We start from the raw sequence: 23,083 nt of genomic DNA on the forward strand, positions 1-23,083 counted from the left end.
GCCTGTAAGAAACAGTTATTTATTACAGACTACCTTATTGGGACTGTACACATTGGAGATTTTGAAAAGCAAAAAAAAAAAAAGTAAAAAAAAGTAAAAAAAAAAAATCAATTCTCAATTGGCAAAAAGGCTGCACATGACCTGAGTAGGAGATGTGACAGCCACACGGGCGAATGGGTATCACCGACAACACAGTACAGCTTTGGAAAGAATAGTATGACCAGCTGGAGCCATTTCAGGAATACTAGAGGTCTAAAGAGGTCACACTGTGTATGAAACTGAAATTTAAACACTGCTTTTGCAGTAGGATCATGAGAACTTACATGACATTAACAACTAGCCTTACCTGACATTAACAACTTGTCTTCATCAGGCAAAAACTTGATTTTAATCAAAGGTAACACAATCATTGGATAAGAACTGAAATCACAGCTGTGCAGATGACAGACTCTTCAATAAAGCTGCTGAACTGGAAGTGCCAAAGACATAATTCACCAGTTCATGTATGCCCCCCAAAACTTTGTTTCAGGCACCACTGATTTACTAAAATCCCTATGTGCTGCTTCTGTAAAGTGGGTATTTCAAAAGGTAAGGAAAAATGATCCCAAAATCTAGAGACTGAAAGTGACGTCAAGCAGTTTATTACCACTGCTTTTACAAATCATTAATGAAGACAGCATGACCTGTTCCACTGAAGAGAAGGGGGGGAAAAAAAAAAGAAAAATATCATTAATTGTCTTCAAGTATGGGAGATGCACTCAAAGTGACAACAGAGGCATTCATTTCATTACTTTACAACACGGAAATTTATAGACTCCATAGAAAATTTACAACCAAAATGGAGCTAGTGTGACAAACGGTGCTCATGTAGCAACCTCTAAAATGTAAGTCCGCAAATTCAACAAAAATGTATTTTAGTGGCTTCGCTTCCTCAGGCTCCAGTTTGACAGAGCACCACTTAATGCAATCATTCCTTTCATCTCACGTCCGTCTTGTCTTCTGTTTTTTCGTTTGTCTCTTTGCATCCTCTGAGCCACCTGTGTCAGAACCTGTCTGTCCAAGAGCACGTACTCCTTGCAGTCGAGTCGTCAGCTGTAGCAGTAAGGGAATGAGCTGGGCAAAAAAAAAAAGGGGAAGCAGCTTGTGATTACAGGTGTATGTAAGGTCTGAATGATAGCGTTCTTTAGACCCATGCATCCCCAAACAAACAGAATCTATTGCGTAAATGGCACATCTACAAAGATATTAGAAAATGGCAGCAAATCTTGGGAAGGAATCAAACCAAACTTCTGGGAATTTCTGATCATCAAAAACTAAAATGATTCGTCAGTAACTTTTTTTTGCTGCCATCATCTAGCCAAGAACAGCAGTTTGAGTCCTGAGTCTAGAAAATGACCGCCATTTTCAGTGGAAGCACTTTCAGTGACACTGTAGAAAATCCTGGAGAATCCCATGTTCTGTGCTGTCTTACCCATGTTTGAGAGGAAATCAAACTGCACAGACAAATTTCTTTTCTCTTATCAGCAAAACAGAAATCCAGTCATATCAGAGAAGATTAGAAGAGCATGGCTTGTTAACAAAAACAGAGGGGGCTATATAGTTATATTCCTCTTGAGAGCTTTTCACTAGGGAGGGTATAAAGCTAAAGAGACCAGACTCAATGACTTGTAAGATTTTTTTCCAGTCTGATTGTTCCTGAAGCCAGTAAAACAATTATTTTTATTCCTATTATCACTGAGTCTGGTTATCTGAATTTGAATGATGCTGCATTTTTTTTTTCCCCCAGAGCCATCAAATGAGAAGACAAAATTCAGAAGTGGCACAGGAACTCACCTTCACACTAAGTTTTTTTAAAGGAAGGTAGTTATCCAAAAACTTGGCTACGTTGTGGCTTTTCTTAAAAGGTGTCACGTAAGGTGACAGAATGCTGACTGCATCTCTGTCTGGATAACCACCTCAACAAACCCTCACTTAACACAGTACGAAATATTCATTGATAGGACAATAATATTTGGATAAGACAAAAAAACCATGACCTACCTTATCATGGTTGTAACCAGCCAACAACAGAAGCAGCGTCAGTGGTAACGCGATGTAAGATCCTTGGGCAATATCTTGTTCAGGCAGCTTTCTCTGAAAACAGTGGGGACCATGCATTTTGGTTGTTTTTTTCTTTAAACAGTCATTTCGACTACGAAATCCCTCAGCTTTAAGCAACATCAGCAATAGGATCATGTGGCACATCCAGCCCTTCCCATCTGACTTCCTTCTAAGATTTACTTTACCTTCAACTTCAAAGCAGTCCCCTTGATCAGATTCATTCATCTGTTACCTTCTTCGTGGGGTTTGCTGGTTTTTAAAGCTAATTCACTGATGGTCAGTCTCCACTTTACAGTCAGCCTGGTGTGCATTGATTTACCTGTCACGTGCTGCCCAAACCTCTATGATCCCAATGATACTACTACAGCAACCACACTAGCACAAAAGCTTTCAGGCACATCTGCATCCTTCGCTTATAACTGCCATTTTATGTTTCCCTCATGTTTCACTGGCATCTGAACACGCAGTGATGCAGAAAAGAAATAGATCATGTAAGTATTACAGAACAAACACTTCACTAAAGTGACTGCACTGTTCAGAAGTGCAAAAAGACACTTCTCTCTCTCAAGGGAGTTTTCCCCTGATGTTAAGTTTGAGAACTCTTCTGCTTTACCCTCCACCTCAGCTCCAATAACTAAAGCTCTCTTTTTGGCCTGGTGATACTTCTTTCATATACACAGAAGTCTTTACAGGAATTCTGACAACAATCCAATTTTCTCCTTCAGCCCCCAGTTACTGCAACCTTTCAGTTAGTGTCATGGCTACAACTCCTTCCTGAACTCCTTACCTGCCTCCCATTAACATACCAGGTTATTACATCCCTGCCTGATGCCTTAAATGTGGCCAAATCCAAATTCACTGTCACTTTAGTGCCTCTCATAAACCTCTTTGTATTTATTTAATAGAAAGTTTGCCCAAGACCACAAAATACGTGCAGACTATACTACCAGACATTGCTCTCAAGGCAAACACTTGAATATTTCAGTATTTTGTACTTACAGTGGGACTGAAGATCAGTGTAATGTGCTTATGATACCCAATAGCAGTGAAGGAAACTTGAGGCAGGGTGTAGTCATACTGTGATTTAGACAATGTAGAATCCAGGAGCACCACGTAATTCTGCGGGTAAAAAATACACTCAGTCTACAGCATCAGTAGCAGTCTGAGAGAGACAAAAATTAGATTTAAAGGCAAAAGTCAATTTAACAGCCTTCAAATCTTCTGAGACACTCATCACTCCAGCATGAATACAGTACTGCAGGCACACCAGAAGTAACACTGAAGTGTCCTTAGGGAAAAAATTTAAAGTGACCTAAGCTAATTATTCGGCAATATTCTTACCTCTCCATCTCGGAGCAGTGGTGGGAAATGGAAAAATAGGGATAGGCCTAAGTTGACTGTATGAATTGGGTTGTCAAGATTTTCACTTTTGTAGAGCTTCACCTGTGAGGGAAAGAAGAAAGCACAAACCAGGTATTTCTGAGCCTGCACACAATAGATATTTCGGACATCCCACATCTTAAGGGATAAAAACATTTCGTAATTCATCATGTGTTTTATAAACAGAAAGTTGGCAAGTAAGAACACCCGGAATTGTTTTAATCTGGGATGTGAAAAGTCACAGAAACAGTCTTTTTACAGAACTTGAAATAATTTAGGAACAACTGATGTCTGATATTTTCACATATCTAGTGTATTAAAAGTAATCTGTGCTGTGCATCAACCAGAACTGAGTAATTCTTTTAAATAATCCCAGAGTTTCACAGGAATTTGCAGCTGTTTCTGTTTCTCCTACAGGCTCATTTTGCTTGATTTCAATTTCTCTACACTTATTTAATAAGCTAGACGTCCTCAAGCTACAGAATAGGCCTGAAGTCCTAAGCAAATACAGTTTGCTCCGAAACCAGCGTTAACTAAAAGAGGGTTGTACCATAGTCAAATAAGGCTGGTAGGGGCAGCAGCACCTCCTTACATGAGGCTGCCTGTACACACAAATGTCTACCAGCCATTGTGCCTCCTCCAGAGGACACAGTAAGCAAAGTGATGGGTTTTGTGGACCACACTGAAGCAGCTCGCTAGCATCTGTACCATTGTTTGTAAACTTCTGGATCAGATGTTTGCCAAGACTCAGCTCTCCTTGCAGACACAGCCCAACTAAATTCCCACTGATTCTGCCCAGTGCTACCGTGGTTGCAGCTCCAATCACAGCTCTCCAGAGCATTTCCAGTTGTTTCATCAAGCCCATGCAACCAGAAGGGACCAGACTGAGGTCACAAAACTGCTCGCTTGCATCTGTATCAAATCTTAGCACATCTTTCAAAGACAAAAATTTCTGCCTTGAAAGCAAGGGTGATGATATGCACCCATCAACAGCACACATGCATTACGTGCAATGCAAGACCCAACCTCAGATGAAATGGGTACAGGCTTGGATAACTTCCATAGAATTAATTTTGACATCAATTCTTATTTGCTTAGGCTGAACTGCAAGGGTCTAAATTTCCCCAGAAAGATAGGAAGCTTGCTCAGGTGCTCTTCAGTAAGGTCATACATTTTCCCTTTACACCTGCTCTGAGTGTTGGATCCTTTGGACGTCTCCCAAAAAAACCCAACAGCTTAACAATGAGATCTTGGCAGGTGAGATGCATAATAGACTAGTCTGAAAGAAATCCAGGCACTGCATTTATATTTGTAGGTAACATTTCAAGAAGCTTTTAAACCTGAGAAATGGTACTATAACTCCTACCACACTAACACCTCTTGCAGGTACTTCAGCATTTGCACCCTAAGCCAAAAGGATCACAGCTGTTATGGAAGCTTTTTTGAGATCACAGTGCAGTCTTTTGAATTTTGAAAATTTCAGCTTTACTATTTGTCTCATACTCTCTCTTATAACTGTACTTTTAAATTCATGTGTCCTATGGTATCGTTGCATTCACATGGTATCTTCTTGCTAGCAGACACGCATGTCAAAAATTCCAGGTATTTCAGGAATTAATGCAGTTCTCTGATACAGAGGACTCATTTCACCCCTGGTGTCCTGCTCTCCCTACGGACATCCCTAATCAGGGAAGCAGACACAGAAATGTACAGGCCAACCTGAGGAAGTATTTCTTAAACATATTCCCATGAAAAATGGAAACATTAAAGCAAAGCAGTGAGGAACACTGGTATCTTAATTCTACCTGGAATTCAAATTCACCTTCATTAAAATATTAGTCATAATTTGAATTAAATATGTGCTCTGGCTACTGAACAATTTCCAGTGACCCTGCAAAAAAGAAATTGGGAAACAAATGGCAAACAGACTTGAAAAAGATGAAAGGCTTGAACTTACACATAATGTGGAGAGATATTCGGAAGATGTAATTACATTTCCACTTAAATCAAATTGATTAATTTGCCGGAACGCTATAATATTAACATCACCAATGTCACTGTTCCCAACCTGCAACATAAAGCACAGTCATGTTTTTACCAACAGAGGAACAGTTAACAGAGGACAGTTAGCACAACACAAATATTGCTCATAATTTTAAACAAGAAGTGAATTTTGTTCTATACTAACCACATGGAAAGTTGAAGGCTTTCCAATTGCAAGTACTTTTCCTCCAGAGTGCACAGCTCGCAATTACAGACTTGTGCATTATCAGCACAAGGCTGATGGCATTAAGTTAAACTAAAAATGGAATTAGTATCAAAAGCACACATTATTTTGGAAGAGGCTGAGTTACATACACAGGACTGCCTGATGGCTGAACACTGGTCTCAGTATTTTGCAACTGTGCTGAGAGATGCATACTACTATGCTAGGACATTTATACAGTTGATTAATGAGGAATATGCTCATATCATAATATAACCTACTTCAAAAATATGTAACTTTATATTCTTCAAAATTGTTTAAAATACAAAACATTTGTGTTTCTAAATCTGAACTCTAATCAGAGTAAGGAAAGACATTTACTGAAATAATAACTACAATAACAGACAGGTTACGGTTAGGCCAGGTGCCATATCAGCAGTCTGGTGCCACTGAGGCTGTACATTTTTCCTGCAGGTGTCTTTCAAATGCTTCTCTCTCCTGGAGAAAATGGCAGGCTAGCCAGGATACTATTAGTATAAGCTACCGCATACAGCTGTCACTTGCAGTACATAACCTTCGTATGATTTGGGTTTGCCGTTCTCTTCCCCTTCCCTTAGCCAGAAGACACTAAGGACTGCCCTTCTGTTTTGCTGCAAAGGAGGGCACCCTGGTCAGGCACGTCTGAGCTCAAATAATGACCATCCCCCACTGGAGAACTAACGAAGGCTAATTAACCTTTGCTGGATGTCAAGAGATAAATGCGATGCAACTTATCTGAATCTGTAAGGATGGAGGAATATTTAACAAGATTTCATCAGTTTTCAATTCAAAGTTATTATTACATTTTATGAAGATTTTCTAGTCTGAATGACAATTTCATATACATCAAGACTGCAGGATTTGGACCAAATAAAGCATAATAAAATCTATCAATCAATAACTAAATATAAAGATAGCATAATATGACAATTTATAACATCCTCAAGTCGCTAGTGCTTTGTTTCACATCATAAAGAAATGCTGAAAGGTATTCTATACATTTATTCTCTCGTTTCTTATGTATAGTTTTTGTGACTGTGAAAGAATCCTTTTCACTTGTTTACCATTTGGGCTTTATCTTATTTCATTTTTAAGCTATGGTGGTGACGCACAATATGGGGCCCGTATTTAGGGAGCTAACTTGCTGAAAGCCACTTGTCTAAACAGAACGCATTCAACTACTTTGCTGCTGATAGAACAGACATAATGCCTAGACAGATGCATTTCATATTTAAGGGATACTACAAAAAAAGAAAAAATTACCTCAATTGCCCGATGCTGTGGTAAAGCTCTTTCAATGTGATCATTGCCTTCAGCTTTGAGTTGGACATGATACACACAACCAGGCTAAAAGCAACATTCAATGATAAATTCCAATACTGAAAAATATGTACTTTAATTTTAGAAGACAGTAAGAGATTCTGTTTAAGATACACCACCCAAACAGATCTAACTCTATCCAGTTAAAGTTTTCCTTATCCCAAATAGAAAATTTAACTCAATAACACCATTAAGGGTGTTTACTGCCAGCAAATACAAAAGGCCTATCACAGAACTTTCACTAGTTTATTACATTACAAAATTAAAAGAAATCATCTGCTGTGAAGTGTTTTAGCTAGAAAGAAAATCCATTAAACAGGATTAAAACCTGATCAAATACTGCTTTCTACTTCAGCATAATTGCTTACTCCATACATAGTGGTCCCAGAAATTCAGCTTCCACGTTTCCTGCAGAACAGCTTACTTCACATAAGTACAATGCTGTACAATCAACGTCATACATATACCCAATATCCTGCTAAAAATATGCTGTCACAGTATTTTCACAAGAGAAACTAAACGCTTCCCCAAATTCTTTTGCCTAAGAAAATTCCCTGCTATAACACCTGAACACCTGTTAGACAGTTTCAGTACATTGACCGGGGGCTCATGTCACATCATGGGAACTATTCAGCGTTTGTGGGAGGCCATCACAGTATGCTGGCAGCAAGTTCCACAGACTTAAAATGAAAAGTTTTTTCCCCCTTTACTAGAATGAATGTTCACTACATGACAGTGTAACACAGTCACACCCAAGGGAATCTGAGCTAGCAAGCGTGATGGGAAAACAGAAATCGGTAGCTAATTAATAAAACACTTTTTATTGCTCCGTTATCACACTAACATAAAAGTAAATCACAGAGAGCGTTCTAATCCTTACCAGAAGGCCACGTAGCCTGAATTTGCCCTCTTCATCAGTTATCGTGTCTTCTCCATAGATACTACAATCCTTCTGCCCCACAGCTTCTACTGAGACTCCCTGCTCAGGCTCTCCATTTAAAGAAGAAACTGTGCCATAACAGCTAGAGGTGTAAAGAGAACCAATTGCTGCAGATGTGCAGATGCTGTTTTAATGCACATTTTAAAGACATTTTATTGTTATAACTGATGGAAAAAGTACTAAATATATTTATCATAGCATGGAGAAGAAAAGCGGAATTTATAACATATATGTAAAACTGTTTAAAGCATCAGAATTACCTGCAGTTCAGAGCACAACTTTAGGAATCCAAGTTCCCTGACTTCATGAATAGCAGCACTTACCCCTGAGGGCAAGGAAAGGAAGGATCTTGAAGTCAGATACCTGAACTGGTCTACCATCCCTAGAGTAGTCCTCTCCTGTCCCACTGGACATAGCACAAGCCACTTCCAGTGCCACTGACACAGTGGTTTCATATAAATGTTTCTCCTTACAGTCCTGCCATCTGGGCTTAGCTATATATCTACATGCATAAGAAAAGGCTAAAAAAAGTACTTATACACAGCACAATAAAGTTAAATCGTGCCTTCAAAAGTACCCTCCAAGCCCTCAGAACAGAGGTGTATCAGGAGAAAACACACATTTTGCATAATGCATCCTGATACGGTACGTAGCATTTTGCACGGCATTTCAGCTCTACTGACCTGTAAGCTGTTCTGTAACCAGTTATCCGAATTTTAAGATTCTGTCCTTCCTGCACTTCAATCATTTGTGATGATGGTTCAAAGCGAAACTCTTTCATCATGGGTTTAAAATAATACTGCCCTGGGCTCTGCAAAGAGGCATATAACAAGCTGTTTACTGATAGTGACACAAAAATTCACCAACTCCAAACAAGTTTCTGCAAGAGCTCCCTAAAAAGCTAAAGTTCTCTGTGCCAACCGTACGTTAAACTGGTCGGAAAACATGAGCACTGAAAAACAGGGAGCACATTGGACAATAAACCAGTGGAACTCCATCAGGTGATAAAGCCTGAAGAGGGAAAGCAAACTATGGCCCTAAAACCTTACCGCAAGACCTCAAGGACAGGAAAGTGACCAGGAGAGAAAGATGTCTGCAAGGAAACTATTCAGGCATGTCTACACACATTTACAGATCAATAATCTAATCAGATTTCTTTCCTCTAAAGACTCTCAAATGATCATCAACAAATTGGCTTGTTTCATGTTTACAGACTGCAAATTAGAGATCAATCAACATCTTCCCAACCTGTTGGGAAGAAATTCTTGCCAAGTTAGACTTCACATCTTTCACTTGCTAAGACTGTAAGTGCTGTCCACTCTGAGGGACCTACATCTCTCATTGTGGGTTACGATTTCAAAGCAGACCATACATCCCCCTGCCACTGAAGAGAACCAATAGCATCCCTGTTTTAGAGGGCAAAGTAACACAGCATCGCACATTCAGAAGAATCAATTTCAACTTACCAGATTGGAAAAAGTCAGCATGCCATTATCCTGTGTAAGGAGGTTGGAACGAAACACCCCTCCACTGAGAGACAAGAGAACTCCAGCAAGAGCCTGGTCATCCTCTGATTTGATCTATTTTTGAAAAAGCAATAGTTTTAAGTGCAAGCGAGAGTTGCTTTATGAAGAAGGGTTCAATTCAGAAGCCCCTTACAGAGCACACAGGTGTGCTGGCTCTGCGCACTCAGCTGTAAGCAGAAGAAAACTAGCCACATCTGCAGTGTATCCCCTCCTGCAAGACTGCAGGGCTACAGAAGCTGGTGCTCTCAACATCTGGGCAGTCACAGCTGCATATAGCATGTGCCACCAGAACAGTCATTCTCTATCACTTCATAGGACATGCTGGGGGCCAGAACAAAGTATCCCAAAGACTAGAACCAGGCACTAGTTGGACCAGACTGTGCATGAAAAAAAGACCTTGAGGGACAAAACTCATTAAGAGAAGGTGGTCCAACTCTACGAAAGCAAATAAAGCCAGTCTTTTGGACTGCAGGCTCTAACTTTCACTCTATAAACTCTGCAAAGTATCTTCTGCATGGCAAGTCATGGTCTACAAGTAAGCTCATCCACTGAGATTTGTTTCCCCATGACAAAATTATCCCCAAATCCCACACCCATTTGTGTTTGGCTGGGACACACGGGTTAACTTTTTTACCTGTCTAGCTCTAACTGCACACACTATTCATTCAGAATCCAAAGTGTTTAGAACATTACCTCAAACGTCACCCCAGCAAGAGCAAAAGCTTTGAAGTCCCCAACTGTTCCTTCTACTGCAGTCAAAACAAACCCTTCTTTCTGAGCAGTAACTGTATATTCCAAGTCACTGTGGAGTGGCCCAACACTTCAAGTAAAAGGAAAGAAGAACTTGTTTTAAACAAAGCACTTAGATATCACACACACGTTGTCAAGTCACCATTGCACTTTAACTAAAGAATCCAAAAGATCAAAACAAATCTGTTAATTACCTGTAAGCACCTTTGTCATCGGTGAAAACTGTGATGAGCGGGGAAGTTGCTCCCTTTTCACCGATGACAATCTCAACACCTTCCAACTCAGGATGAATTCGCCCTTCCAGAAATAAGCCTGCTTTTCCATGAATCTCTATCAGCTTTCCAGGACAACTCTCTTGGTCATTGCAAAGGGGATTTAAGACAAACAAGAAAGTCAAAAATACACTACCATTCTGTCTTACAGCAAAAGTTTAACTGCTTCCAAAGTGATCAGTTGATATTCTTTTACCTTAGAATAAGAGATCAACCCACACAATTCTATGGCCTCTCAAAACATCTTAAAACATCTGAACATTCACAAAATCAGTAACTAAGTTCCAAAGCTATAAGGACATCTCCAAAACATTATGGATTTGCTAAGTACTTTGAGGATTCATTAAGTTACATATACTGCAGCCACATGGAGAAGATTCCAACAATATTCCCTTCTAGCTGATATTACACTGAGCTTTGACAAAATTTTTTTAAATCAAATTCAGGTCAGCTTATGTCGTGTTTAATGACATAAGCAAAATTGTTTTCCCCCTCCCTTTCAATGTGTTTAGAATGTGCACAACAAAGAGGCACATAAAAAGGGGTACCTAACATTTTCTAGTGATTTCAAACAAAGTATGTTCACTTAGGAACCTGAGGGCAAGATGGACGCTGACTTAACAAGTAGCATCAACTGACTGATGATAAGCCTGATAATTTTGAAGTTAACTTTTTTGTGAGTATTTTTATTATTGTAATTTACTAGAAACAAAACTTAACAGAAACTTGAATTTGGTAACAAGCTCAGAATACAAACATAGCTTTTGCACAACTATTTTTCTAGACGAGAGTAATATGAACAATTCTGAGAATCTGGTGTAATGTCCAGAAATCTAGTCCTTCCTCTGGTGCTAGGCAGTCTTTTAGCACTTGGAAGCATATTCTGCTGATAAAAACTGTACTTGCACCCTCTACCAGATACCCATGTGTTGTGGTTTAACCCAGCAGGCAGCCAAACACCACACAGCCGCTTGCTCACTCCCCCCCACAGTGGGATTGGGGGGGAGAATCGGAAAAAACCGTAAAAGTCATGGATTGAGATAAAGACAGTTTAATAGAGGAGAAAAGGAAGGGAAAATAATAATAACAATAATAATAATAACAACAACAACAACAATAATAATAACGATAGAATATACAAAATGAGTGATGCACAATGTAATTGCTCACCACTCGCCAAACAATGCCCAATCGCTACTTCCTGGACCATGCCTCTTATTTATATACTAAGCATGACATCATATGGTATGGAATACCGCATTGGCCAGCTGGGCCAGCTGTCCTGGCTATGCTCCCTTCCAGCCTCTTGTGCACTTGGCAGAGCATGGGAAGCTGAAAAGTCCTTGACTATAGGGTACTTAGCAACAAATAAAAACATCAGTGTATTATCAACATTCTTCTCATACTAAATCCAAAACACAGCACTAGGAAAAAATTTAACTCTATCCCAGCCGAAACCAGGACACCATGCTTCCAAATTCCAGAGTGAAACTGGCCCAAAGAAATAGCTGCAATTGAAACTTCCTTAACATTACCTTTGAAGAGCTATTCATACATTCATCTATAAGGATACCTTTCTGTCTCAAAAAATCTACTCCTTTCAAACTAGATTTTATTTATATTTACCTCCACTAACAACTGTTTCCACATAAGGCGGGTAGAAAAGCAGTTCTTTTGATGACGGTGTCACAGTAATTTTCTCTCCGGACCTATAAAGCACAAATAAGATACAAATTAGAAGAAAACGCAATCAGCAGCTCTCATGTAGAGCAGAGTACTGCATATTGACCCAAGAACCCACCTAAATACCCCAAGGAGAAAATATCAATAACAACCTAAGCAAAATTCATATTATGTCGTACTAGTTTCCATTTAGCTGACAGTCAACAAGAACAGGCACAGGTACCCATACAGCAGCTCTTTCCTATATGGAATATATCACTATTCTGTTTGATGGAAACACCAGACAATAGTTCAAAGAATACACCTTGTCTGTTAGAGCTTGGTATTACCTTGCCCAGTATGAAAATTCATATAAGAATGGTCCTTGCAGTTCCTCCACCATTTCTTGCACTGGTGGCTTTGTTCCTTCCTCCTCTTGACCCTTCTTTTCTCTCTCCTGTCGGCGCGTCTCAATTTCTGCCAGCTGCTGCTCCCTACGTAACTCCTGTACAGATTTCAGGGGCCCTAAAACTAAGGCAGGTTCACTGTCAATGGATGACCTGAAAACATGGAGGAGAAAACAAAATCATCTCCTTTCATATGGAGGGATAAGAGCTTGTTATAGCTGTTAATTACTGCCTTTATACCACAGCAGACAAGTCCCAGGATTTTTTTTTTAAATCCATTCCTTTTTAATTCTGCTATTTATTCCAAGCATAACTAAAACTTTTAACCTCCATTTTTAACCTCCAGTTACTACTAGAAAGGCTCATTCTGTGGGACTACAGGTAACCCACTTGGCCTAGCAGGAAGGGACCTACTTGCAACTCTCACAAATTCTGCCCCATCATCTATAACCATTCAAGAAGTTATGGCCGTGTTGCCTCCTCCTTCCCTCTGCCGTGCCTCAGCATCCCACTGCAGAGCCAGTGTCACATGCCTACATCTCAACCACTTTGCAGAGTCCAGCATCTTAGCTTAGCTTAAGTTAGGTAAGCAGAGAGTCTTGATTTTGCATCAAGTACCAGACACCAGCTCTGCTGCAGGGGCAATAACCTCCCACAGAAGCACTGACAAGCCAGGAGTGGTAAACTCTTAAGCAAAAGGACCAGCTTCCAAGAGTACCTTTAACAAAGCCCTAAACTAAAAGAGAAAGGCTGGAATTCCAAACCTGAGAACAAGCCTAATACAGAAAGGATGAGTTATACAAAATAAACAAAAAGACTGGTAAGCTCACTTTTTTTTTCAGTACTAGGAACTTTCTCTCAGAACCTACCTCTCAGGAGTAGAGTATACAAGGAGAAAATAAAATTCTATCACAAACAAATACTTCAAATAGCTGGTAATTCCCAGGAAAAGCTCTGGGTTCTGCCCTATATATTTGAACTCTCCAGCTGTCTTGTCACTGTCCACTGAACAGATTGTGCTAGGTAAGTTTAACCAAGTTCTTTAAATCAGCTCAGAACAATGCATCTTGTTTCACTTTCCCTGATCTTACATCCTCTCTTTCCTAGCAATTTCTTGTAGTTTCCAACCATCTTTTGTATCTTATCTTCTGTCTCTTCTACAATAGTCTGAAAAACTGTCGCAGAACATTGCAAAATTCTCTATGATGAGTGAACTGAAATGGTCACGATTATTTTTCCTACAACCACTTTAGATTATCAGGATAGTTCTGCCTCCTGCTTCAGTCTTCACCTATATTCTGTCTTTTTTAAGAGAAAGAGATGGTATTGCTCTATCACACTAAGCTTCATCAAGGCTTTAAATTCTTTCTCTGCAGTCAGGAGACAATACAAAAATGTATCAACAAAATTTTTTTGTCTTAAAGCCTACTAAGAATCTGTACAGACATGCACACAGTCTCTTTATGTTAATAATAATTAATAATAAATTACTACTTTTCAAACATAACAAGCCATCATCAAAAATTGTTAAGAATCAGCTTTATTTTTGGTTGGGTTGGGTTTTTTTTTATTATTAACTGAAAGTTAACAGGTCACCGCCATGGTACACAAGCACAGATTTTTAAAAACAACCGTCTTGCTTTTAAATCCAGAGCTACTCCTTTTGTGTTGATGGCATTTCACAAATTGGACTTTGGCTGAAAAGCTTCAGGCAGGCTTGAACAGAGGCGGTCTGTGGCAGCTGAGCTGCCTTCAAAGCACTTGCCAATAGGCTCAAAAAACCCAACCAGCCTAGAAGGTTGGTATAATATTCACTCCTCACTAAGTTGTTTTTAAAATCCTAATGGCTCTCTGCTATCTCAATGTTTCTTTTCCAGCTGCTGTAGTTGCCCAGTAGTTGCAGTTATAGGTTCATTAAACTCAGGGAACTCAAGACAATGCTCTGCAGGTGATTTGTTCTCTTAAAAGATGTTTTCTACACTCAAAAAGTTTGAGAGCCCATAGTCTAGAACAAGTGGACATCAGCAGAGCATTAATAAAGCACTCATCATTATCAGACACTTCCAGGCAGATCTGGCACCTCATACAATTAAAGCTGTTCACAAACCAGTGCTCCCTAGTGAGCTGTCTGTTCAGCTAAACATAAATTGGCGCATTAGTGTGTAATCGCTCTGCATGGTTTTCCTTTTATAACCCTCTTCACACCAGTAACAATGCTCTAAAGCAGCAGATTCTCATTCTGAGGAAACAAAAAAGGAAAAAAATAGATGCCAGTGCTAAAGAGCTCAGACCTAAGCTAAAACAATACCCTCTGAATTCTGAAATTTCAGTTCATTAAAGTGTATAAAAACTCAAAAAATTGTTCCTTTTTACCATGACGCACAAGTAGAAAGGGGCTATATTGAAATGAAGTGACAATGTTCAAAATGAGGGCTGGGAATTATTTATCCATCTACAAAGAACTCAAAGCACAGCTTAGCATAAAAACCTCTTGCAGTCTAGAGTTGGATGCCATCCCCTTAGAAAGCAGCCGCTGCGGTATTAAAACCAGAGTAAAACTTTATGAGAGAGATGTCTTTTTTTCTTCCCCTTTTTATAGCCCTAGGATTTCTTTGTTCTTACTTAATGGTAATAGTCACATCCATCAGTTTATCTGTTACAATCGTGCCAAGGACATGGTGTCGAACTGCAGTGAGCGTCAGTATACTAGGAGAGGACCTGTAAATCAAAGTAACAAAGAGATGAATTCATGGTCCCCCTCCTAAAGAAAATAACCAAATCTTACTTAGCAGAGTTTGTGCTCCCTTCCCTAAGGTTGAAGTGCTTTATAAAAGATGATGTACAAATGACACAGCAAAGCTGTAGTGCTGAGATGATAGCATATTGGAAAGGGAGGATTTTCCAGCTCTGAACTCCAAACCACTGCATGACATTGGCCAAATCAATTCCTTCCTTTGTGCCTCCTCAAGCTAAAGCTGATTTGATTGATTTCGTATGTACAATGCCTCTACACACACAGCAGAAGGACACTCAAAAGTTTGTCATATTAGACATATTTCACCAAAACGCCCCAAGTCTAATAGTGCTTTGCTACCAAAAAAGGGTTTCTGCTTCTACCCATTCACTCACTTTGTGCGGGCTCTCATGTTTAGCACATGTCTCTCTGAAGTACTTTTCATTCACTAACACAGCAGAAAAGAGATTTTAATGCTGAATTCGTTTTCTGCCATGTTAATGAATTAGAAGTAGTCTGGGAGCAGAAATCCTCTTTTTGGAAGCAAAGAGCCATTAAGCACATTGCCAGACCATAACCTAGAAATAACTAGTAAAACATGACTGACTTAGGAAGATCAGCACTGCTTACTTGTGATTAGGGTGAATATTTATTCAGCTTGCAAAAACTGGAGTGAGCAGAATCAAATCACCACAGAGTCATGGCACTAGGGACATACAACGGTGGTATATGCCTCCTAGTAAACTTACTATCCCATCTTTTGCATTTCAACTCTCACAAGTGATCAACATTTTCCACTGAAATCTCTCTGCTTTGTTACAAAGCAAAACCAATATTAAACAGACAAAAGGCTGACCAAAATATCCATTTAAAGCAGGAAAAGCACCTTTAAAGCCTATCATTAGCTGATTATTTTTTTTAAGACTAGAAAGGGCAAGAGAACACATCTGATACTAAAGCTAAAAGCAATGCTAAAGCTTCCCTCTATTGGTTAGAGACAGTCATAGCAACACATCCTGAATCGCTGAAAGAAAGCAGCTGCAGCAGAAGGAAGCTTTATGAAAGCATACTGATAGGCATAAGATCAAAACAGATTTTGCTCTTACGTGTCGTAAGTGTAATACTCATGTTCAAACTGGTGGCAGGAACGTGGGGTCACCTCATATACACCTGTAAAGATTAAGTGAAAGAACGATCCGCTGAAAAAATTCAAGCTTACTGTGTTGGCTGAATTCTCAAAATCACGAGACCTCAGGTGTTGAAACAATTACAAAATTTTACTATATATCTACTGCCTTTCACACAGACACTTTTAAATTAATTCACCTCGGTTCAGCCATAGATCACTATTGGAAGCTGCACAGTGTTTCTAACGTACACTTATACAAAACACAATTAGGCATCACTACAGGTAAACATAATTACAAACACAGCAAATCAAACAAGCTCAGAAGTAACCTATTATGGTCCCATAGCTGATACCCTTTGACTGATTACAGAACCATTGTATTATTGTATTGTGAATGAGACCACTGGTTCTAAGGATGAAACGTTCAAAGCTGAAAACTGAATCAAAACCAAACGTATTTGTTAACTGTTTTGCTAACGGGCCATAACAGAGAATTAGCTCTAAGACATGAAAAGGAGAAAAAAAAAACACCCTAATTTTAAAACATTGTTTTTTCCTGTTATAGATAACCCTGTGGTACTTTTAACAGGTATCCCTCAAGAATCCTGTATTGAAATGAAACTTCTATTTGTCAGTCACATTCTAATGTGACCCATAGGAACAAGATTATTTTAACATGCTCTTCATTCATCAAAGATCAAAGTCCTTCACCGAGTCCAAAAAAAAAAAAATTATTTTACTTCTGGAATCTATATTTAGGTGAAGGACTAAATAGTAGGAGAATTCTAAAAACTTAGAACAGAGCATTTATATACAGATGTAAATAAAACAATGCCTCTCAGAAACCACAACAGTTCGGTTTGTTTTTTTTTTTTAAATTCCCAGCAGTATTAGTTGACTGGTTCTTTTTCGTTTTTTAAACTAACATTTTAGAGCTGTTACCTGGCTTTGAAAGACAGAATCTATTAACTCCTTTGGACAGGTTATAAACACCAACGTTCTCTGGTCCATTTCCATCCTGATAAAATTCCTGTGAAGCCACAACACAATTCACTATTTGTAACTACCAAACAACGAAATGAAAACAGTATTTGCCTAAAGATACATTAATGCTTCTCTTTTATAGCAGCTAACAACACAAGACCATTTTACCAAATCTAAGAGACAAATCTAAAGCACTCTAAACATCAATGTTGCTGTGCTATATGACTCCCTAGAGACATGAGAAAGCCTTGATTCCAAGCATAATCCAACCTAGCTACACAAGTTCATTAAAAAAATACAAGGACGTTTGTTACCTACATACCAGTGTAATTGCATGAGAAAGAGAACACCTCAGCATATATCCAGTCTGCCTGAATTCTACTCCCGAAACATCTTCCTCCATGACTTCCAACTCCAAAGACTTATTCTTCCAGCACCAGTCTTCATGTACAATGCTTACTAGAATACACATCACACAAAGCATTTTAGTAATGTAAAACTGTGTGAATAAAGGCAAGGTGGTATAAAAAAAGCTTGTATCACTAACTTCCCTGACAATAATCTTCAAAGCCAGATATACAATGACTGTAGTAACAGACCTGGCTCACAGCACTGCAGCATCACCAGGAATCCAGCACTTCTCATAACAGAAAAGGAATTACAAAAAGGAATAATGAAGTCTGGTCACCCTGGAAAGTTCTGCAATGTGCAACTATTGTGATAGTCAAAGAAGCCTAGCAGACATCAGAACGTAACTCCAATTTCACCTGGAGGAAAGATGTTCTGACTCGTGTATAAGAAGAGCAGTCTGTATATACTCCTTCTACACCTTTGCCTGGAAAACAATTTATTTTCGTAGTAGGCCAAGGCAGGCTGGCCAAAACACATATTGCTCTTAGGAGAGGTACTCTGGAAGCAGAAGAACTAGGGTGTGCCCCTGTTCTTAGGCTTGGGACAAGTCAGTTCATGATAAAGCCCTTTTTCCTCACACCAGCCATGTAGACCCTAAAACTTAGGGGAGCAGTTACCTGTAAGCTGACAAACGGGTTAAACATACAAGATTAAGAAAACTTGGTGCACTGTTATGTAGTATTTTTCCAGATTCTCTCAAGTTTCAGAACTAGTTCCATGTTGGACATACTGTAAACATTATCCACAATAACAGAGGTATACAGATTAAGTCACAAATTTAGCTACTAAGGTAACATTTCAATCAGTTCCCCATAATCCTACCTTTGTATTTGCCAGGTAGCACATTTTCAAATGTGAAGGCTACCGAGTCCATGTTTCCAGAGAGCTGCAGGTTGCGTTTTTCACCCTGGCGGCTCACAGACTGTAATGTCATCATCAGATCACCACAAGCATCTGTGCAGAAAAGACAGCAGAAAATTAGACTGCATTCTGGCTTGCCAGCTTGGCCTCCAAAACTCCCACTCCAAGTGAGCTTCACGTGTACCCAGATTAAAATGATTACTCTCTTCCAGTAGAGAACATTTCAAATTAGAACTCTTACTCTTATTTCTTAAGCACATGTTTACCAGTGCTTTTTTGCATTCTTCAGGAAGTTTCAGACTGTTAATCATATTCTTTTATCTAACGGCAAGTAACAACCAGAGGCCAACATTAAATGCCTGGGTCCACCTTGCTCTGCAGAGACTGCAGAGACTACAGGGCCCAGAAAACACCTGACAGACAGAACACCAAGTGCAGAGATGATTTAGAGAGGAAAAAGGAAGGGGTGAAAATGACAAAAGTCAAGCTCCAATCACCGTCTGCTGAAATCAGTGGGTAACCAAGGAAAATAGCAGAAAAGAGGACCTCAGACTAAAATAAAGACAAAAAGCTTATGAAAGAAAACAGAGATTGCAAGCTTCTGTTAACAGTCTGAGCCTCTATCCTACAGGTTTTCACATGCACTGCCTTTTTTTTTTTTTTTTTTTGTCTTTTTTGCCTCCAGTACTTCTCTGACTGATGTACAGTATCCCTAATCTCAGCCAGGAGCACTCCCTTCCAGAACTTACCCACCTTCTGACAAAGGCAAACAGGTCAGAATTCCTTCCTGAAGAAGGAATTGCTTATTCCTAGCAAGTATTAAAAATAGGTACCTAACTTTACTCCAAACTTTATTAAGGTACCTTATTAGGCTGTAAGGTCTCCCAAAAAAAGAGCCGCTTTACCTATGTGCTGGAAGTTAATTTACTTACCTGCTGATGGGGCTAACCACAGCAAGTGTCTTGATCTAAACAGTACTCATTCACACACGCAGTGCTAAAGTTCTCTGTTCCCGTTTCCGCTTCACTTTCAAAATTGGCTTACCTAAACAAGAGATCTTCCCTGAGATGGACGCCAAAAACTGAGAGAAGGTCACATCCATTACTGGTTTGTCTGTAACAGTAACAGGGAACATTTTGGGTTTCAAAGCCAATCCTGCTCTGGTCTCAGCCTCTGGAATAATTACCTGTAGAGTATATGACATCAAGACATCACCAGCTTTTAAATACCAGTCCAAATACACCCACTCTGCTGAGTTCAATCCACTTATCAGAAATTAGAAAATTGAAATTTACTGTAAATCCCAGGCAAAGCAAAACCAGCCTCCCAAAACCAGCCTCCCAAATATGCTTTTCAAAATTCTGTACTAAAAATCTTCCAAAGAACTGAAATAAAACTGAGCAAAAAATCCTCCAAACAGCTCAGTTTCAAAAGTCTGTGTGAATTTCACTTCAGGATGTACTGCTGGTTCTACATTAGGTTATTTCATTATCTGTAAGAACAGTTAGAGGCCTTATAACCATGCACTTCCTTATCTTCCTGCCTGCACCATCTCCCACAATGCAAAATTCATAGTCGTTGTGCTACAGGTTCTGCTGTGACCTATATCTCAGGAACCATTTAAGCACCTGAGAAAGGTACACATTACATGTCTCACTCATAGGATAATATATTAAGATAAGAAGTGATCTAAGGGACATCACAACTAAGAGGAGAGAGAAATAAGAACTTTCAAATTCAATGGCCTGATCTCCTTTTAGCAAGTGTAAAGGACAAGGAGCATGGGAATCAAAGCTTATTAAGGGGGAAAAAAAAAAGGAAATAACTGCTATTGTTTAATTAGTGCAAACAGGAGAAAAGGACCAGGTAAATCTAAATTCAACTTCTCAAATTTTAGAAATTAAATGTTTAAAATCTTCTAAAACCTCATAATGGTTATACAGTGAAGAAATGGAAGCTCATTCTTACCTGAACATTGTATGTACCCGACTTTGCTTTAAAACAAAATGCGCCGTGAGGGTCAGTTTCTGTTGTAACCAGTGATGCTTTGTCCTTGCCTTGAGGCATCATGGTTACCTTGTATTTACTAATCTGTTTGACTGTGTCAGGGAAACGAGTTACTGAGATCTGGCCACACACGCTGAATCTGTTAAATAAAAGCCAGCCATCAGAATAAATATCTTGATTTGACAAAGCTCATAAAAAAGTACTTGTTTTAAAACTTCCTTAAAAAGTAAACCTCACTACGTTGACGTACTAACACATGAATTGGAATGGAATTCTCCTGAAACAATGTTCATATCAAAAGAGATACTATAAGCGAATACAGTGAAGCAAGCGCAAACTCATGTACTATAAATGGGATCTTTTATTTTACAATGAAGTCACCATGATATTATGTTACGTTTTTATTTCCAAGCAACTTGCTTCACTCTTGCCCCCCACCAACCCAATCACTTCAAGCCTTTTTTCTTCTTTTCTTTTTTTTTTTTTTTTTTATTTTGGCTAGGCAGGCAATTGACTTAGCATTGCCATCCCTCAGTTTTTAAATAGTATGAAATGTTTTGTGTCAAAGACCTCAAATATAATAGGTAATTCACTTGAACACAAGCCCAGTACACCTACGTTTGTGAAAACACAAGACAAGATGACAAATTAGAAGCTGTTAAGTTTTACTTTTCACCTTCAACAGTACAACATATTTAGTAACTGGAAAAACTGTAACCGATCATTTAACAGCACGCAGGTGTTTTTTTCTAATTAGCTAGCTGAGTCTGCATGAGCTAGTTGCCAATTGCCTCAGTAAATTCCTAGCTTTCACTTCTCCGGAAAGTTGCCGCTATTTTGTCCTCCAGGAGAAGCTCCCGGACAGAGAACCACGCCCCTTTTGTCCTCCTCAGCTCACACTGTATCTCCCACCACTGCCTTACACTCCCAAAATCATCCTGTTACCATTACACAGGCTTATGCCCAGCACTCAAAGAATCACAAACAAGAGGAAGACAATATATATACATAAGACAACTATGACCTTGAGAGTGATTGTCCTGGTTTCGGCTGGGATAGAGTTAAATTTCTTCCTAGTGCTGTGTTTTGGATTTAGTATGAGAAAAATGTTGATAACACACTGATGTCTTCATGTCAAGGACAGCTTCCGTGCTACCAAGCAGAGGCTGGGAGAGAGCACAGCCAGGACAGCTGGCCCAGCTGGCCAACAGGGTATTCCATACCATGTGACATCATGCTCAGTATATGAATGGTAGGCATGATCCAGGAAGTAGCAATCGCTACTTGGTTATCGGTCAGCACAGGTGGTGAGCAATTGCATTGTGCATCACCCATTTTGTATATTCTATCATTATCATTATTATTATTGTTATTGTTTTCCCTTTTCCATTCTATTAAACTGTCTTTATCTCAACCCACGAGTTTTTCTCACGCTTACCCTTCCGGTTCTCTCCCCGTCCCACCGGGGGATGGTGGGGGACAGGGAGTGAGCGAGCGGCTGCATGGTGTTTGGCTGCCTGCCAGGTTAAACCACGACAGTGATGAATAATAAAAGAGGTTTGGTACAACACCACACCAGACAGTTATGTAACTCCACTCTTGCACAGAAGGAGGGTGTCTGAAGTGCAGTATCAGCAGCAGAAAGCCTCTCTGTTCCTTTCTTGGTTCACATACAGTTCTATAATTGCTCAATATACCCATGTCTTAGCGTCTTCATTTGCAAGGGAGAGGTTATTAAGAGGGCGCTCTAAGCCTTACCTAGTATTGAGCAAAATACTGTGGACAAAACATTCCCCTGCATTCATGCTGTCCTATCAACCTTGAATTTCTCGAGTAGTATTTAGCTCCTGACAACAGTACACAAGTCTGGGCATGACACGGGAAAAGATCACCCATTTTCAAGACCTTGTCTGCATATCAAATTACATTTTCATCATGACAGCAGTACTTACCCTGTTGCAATGATGTTTGCTAACTGAGGTGTATTTGGTGCAATCTTTATTGTAATAGTATCAAAGAAGAGATGTTCTTTCCTGGCATGAATTGTGTATGTACCTGTTGTTATGTTCTCAAGGCGGAAAGAGCCATCAGCTTTTGTTTTTACTGTAACAAAAAAAACAGAGCATGTCTTGACTGTCTATCCTTATGTGTCAAAAGAGACAGAGGGCATCCACTGCTTTAGGCTATTTTTAATTTACATTGCATGGCAAAGAAACAATACTATGCTTTCTTACTATACCAACCTTCATTTCTGTATTTCAAAGCACAATTTGGCATATGGTTGAAAGAAAATACAAGAATTTTTCTACAGCAAAACAAATGAACACCTGGACGGCCAAGCCCAGAGAGTTGTGG

General features: G+C 39.3%; 1 protein-coding gene across 1 annotated transcript; it reads right to left on the bottom strand.

Annotated features, from left to right (window-relative positions):
• Nucleotides 1–731: 731 nt before the first annotated feature.
• On the bottom strand, nucleotides 732–22,831 carry LOC104084053 (nodal modulator 1; the record flags this gene model as incomplete). The annotated part of the gene is made up of 21 exons (XM_009587763.1): nucleotides 732–1,113; nucleotides 2,041–2,133; nucleotides 3,100–3,219; nucleotides 3,442–3,543; nucleotides 5,438–5,548; nucleotides 6,989–7,072; nucleotides 7,926–8,067; nucleotides 8,669–8,796; nucleotides 9,452–9,565; nucleotides 10,205–10,331; nucleotides 10,456–10,615; nucleotides 12,160–12,242; nucleotides 12,546–12,755; nucleotides 15,225–15,320; nucleotides 16,443–16,506; nucleotides 17,408–17,495; nucleotides 17,772–17,908; nucleotides 18,683–18,814; nucleotides 19,766–19,907; nucleotides 20,690–20,867; nucleotides 22,681–22,831. Coding segments are annotated over 21 exons (2,594 nt in total), but the record flags the coding sequence as incomplete, so codon positions are not given.
• Between the last annotated feature and the right edge of the window lie 252 nt (nucleotides 22,832–23,083).

Source organism: Fulmarus glacialis, unplaced genomic scaffold, assembly GCF_000690835.1.
Source record: "Fulmarus glacialis isolate BGI_N327 unplaced genomic scaffold, ASM69083v1 scaffold1881, whole genome shotgun sequence".
NCBI classification, from domain to species: Eukaryota; Metazoa; Chordata; class Aves; order Procellariiformes; family Procellariidae; genus Fulmarus; species Fulmarus glacialis.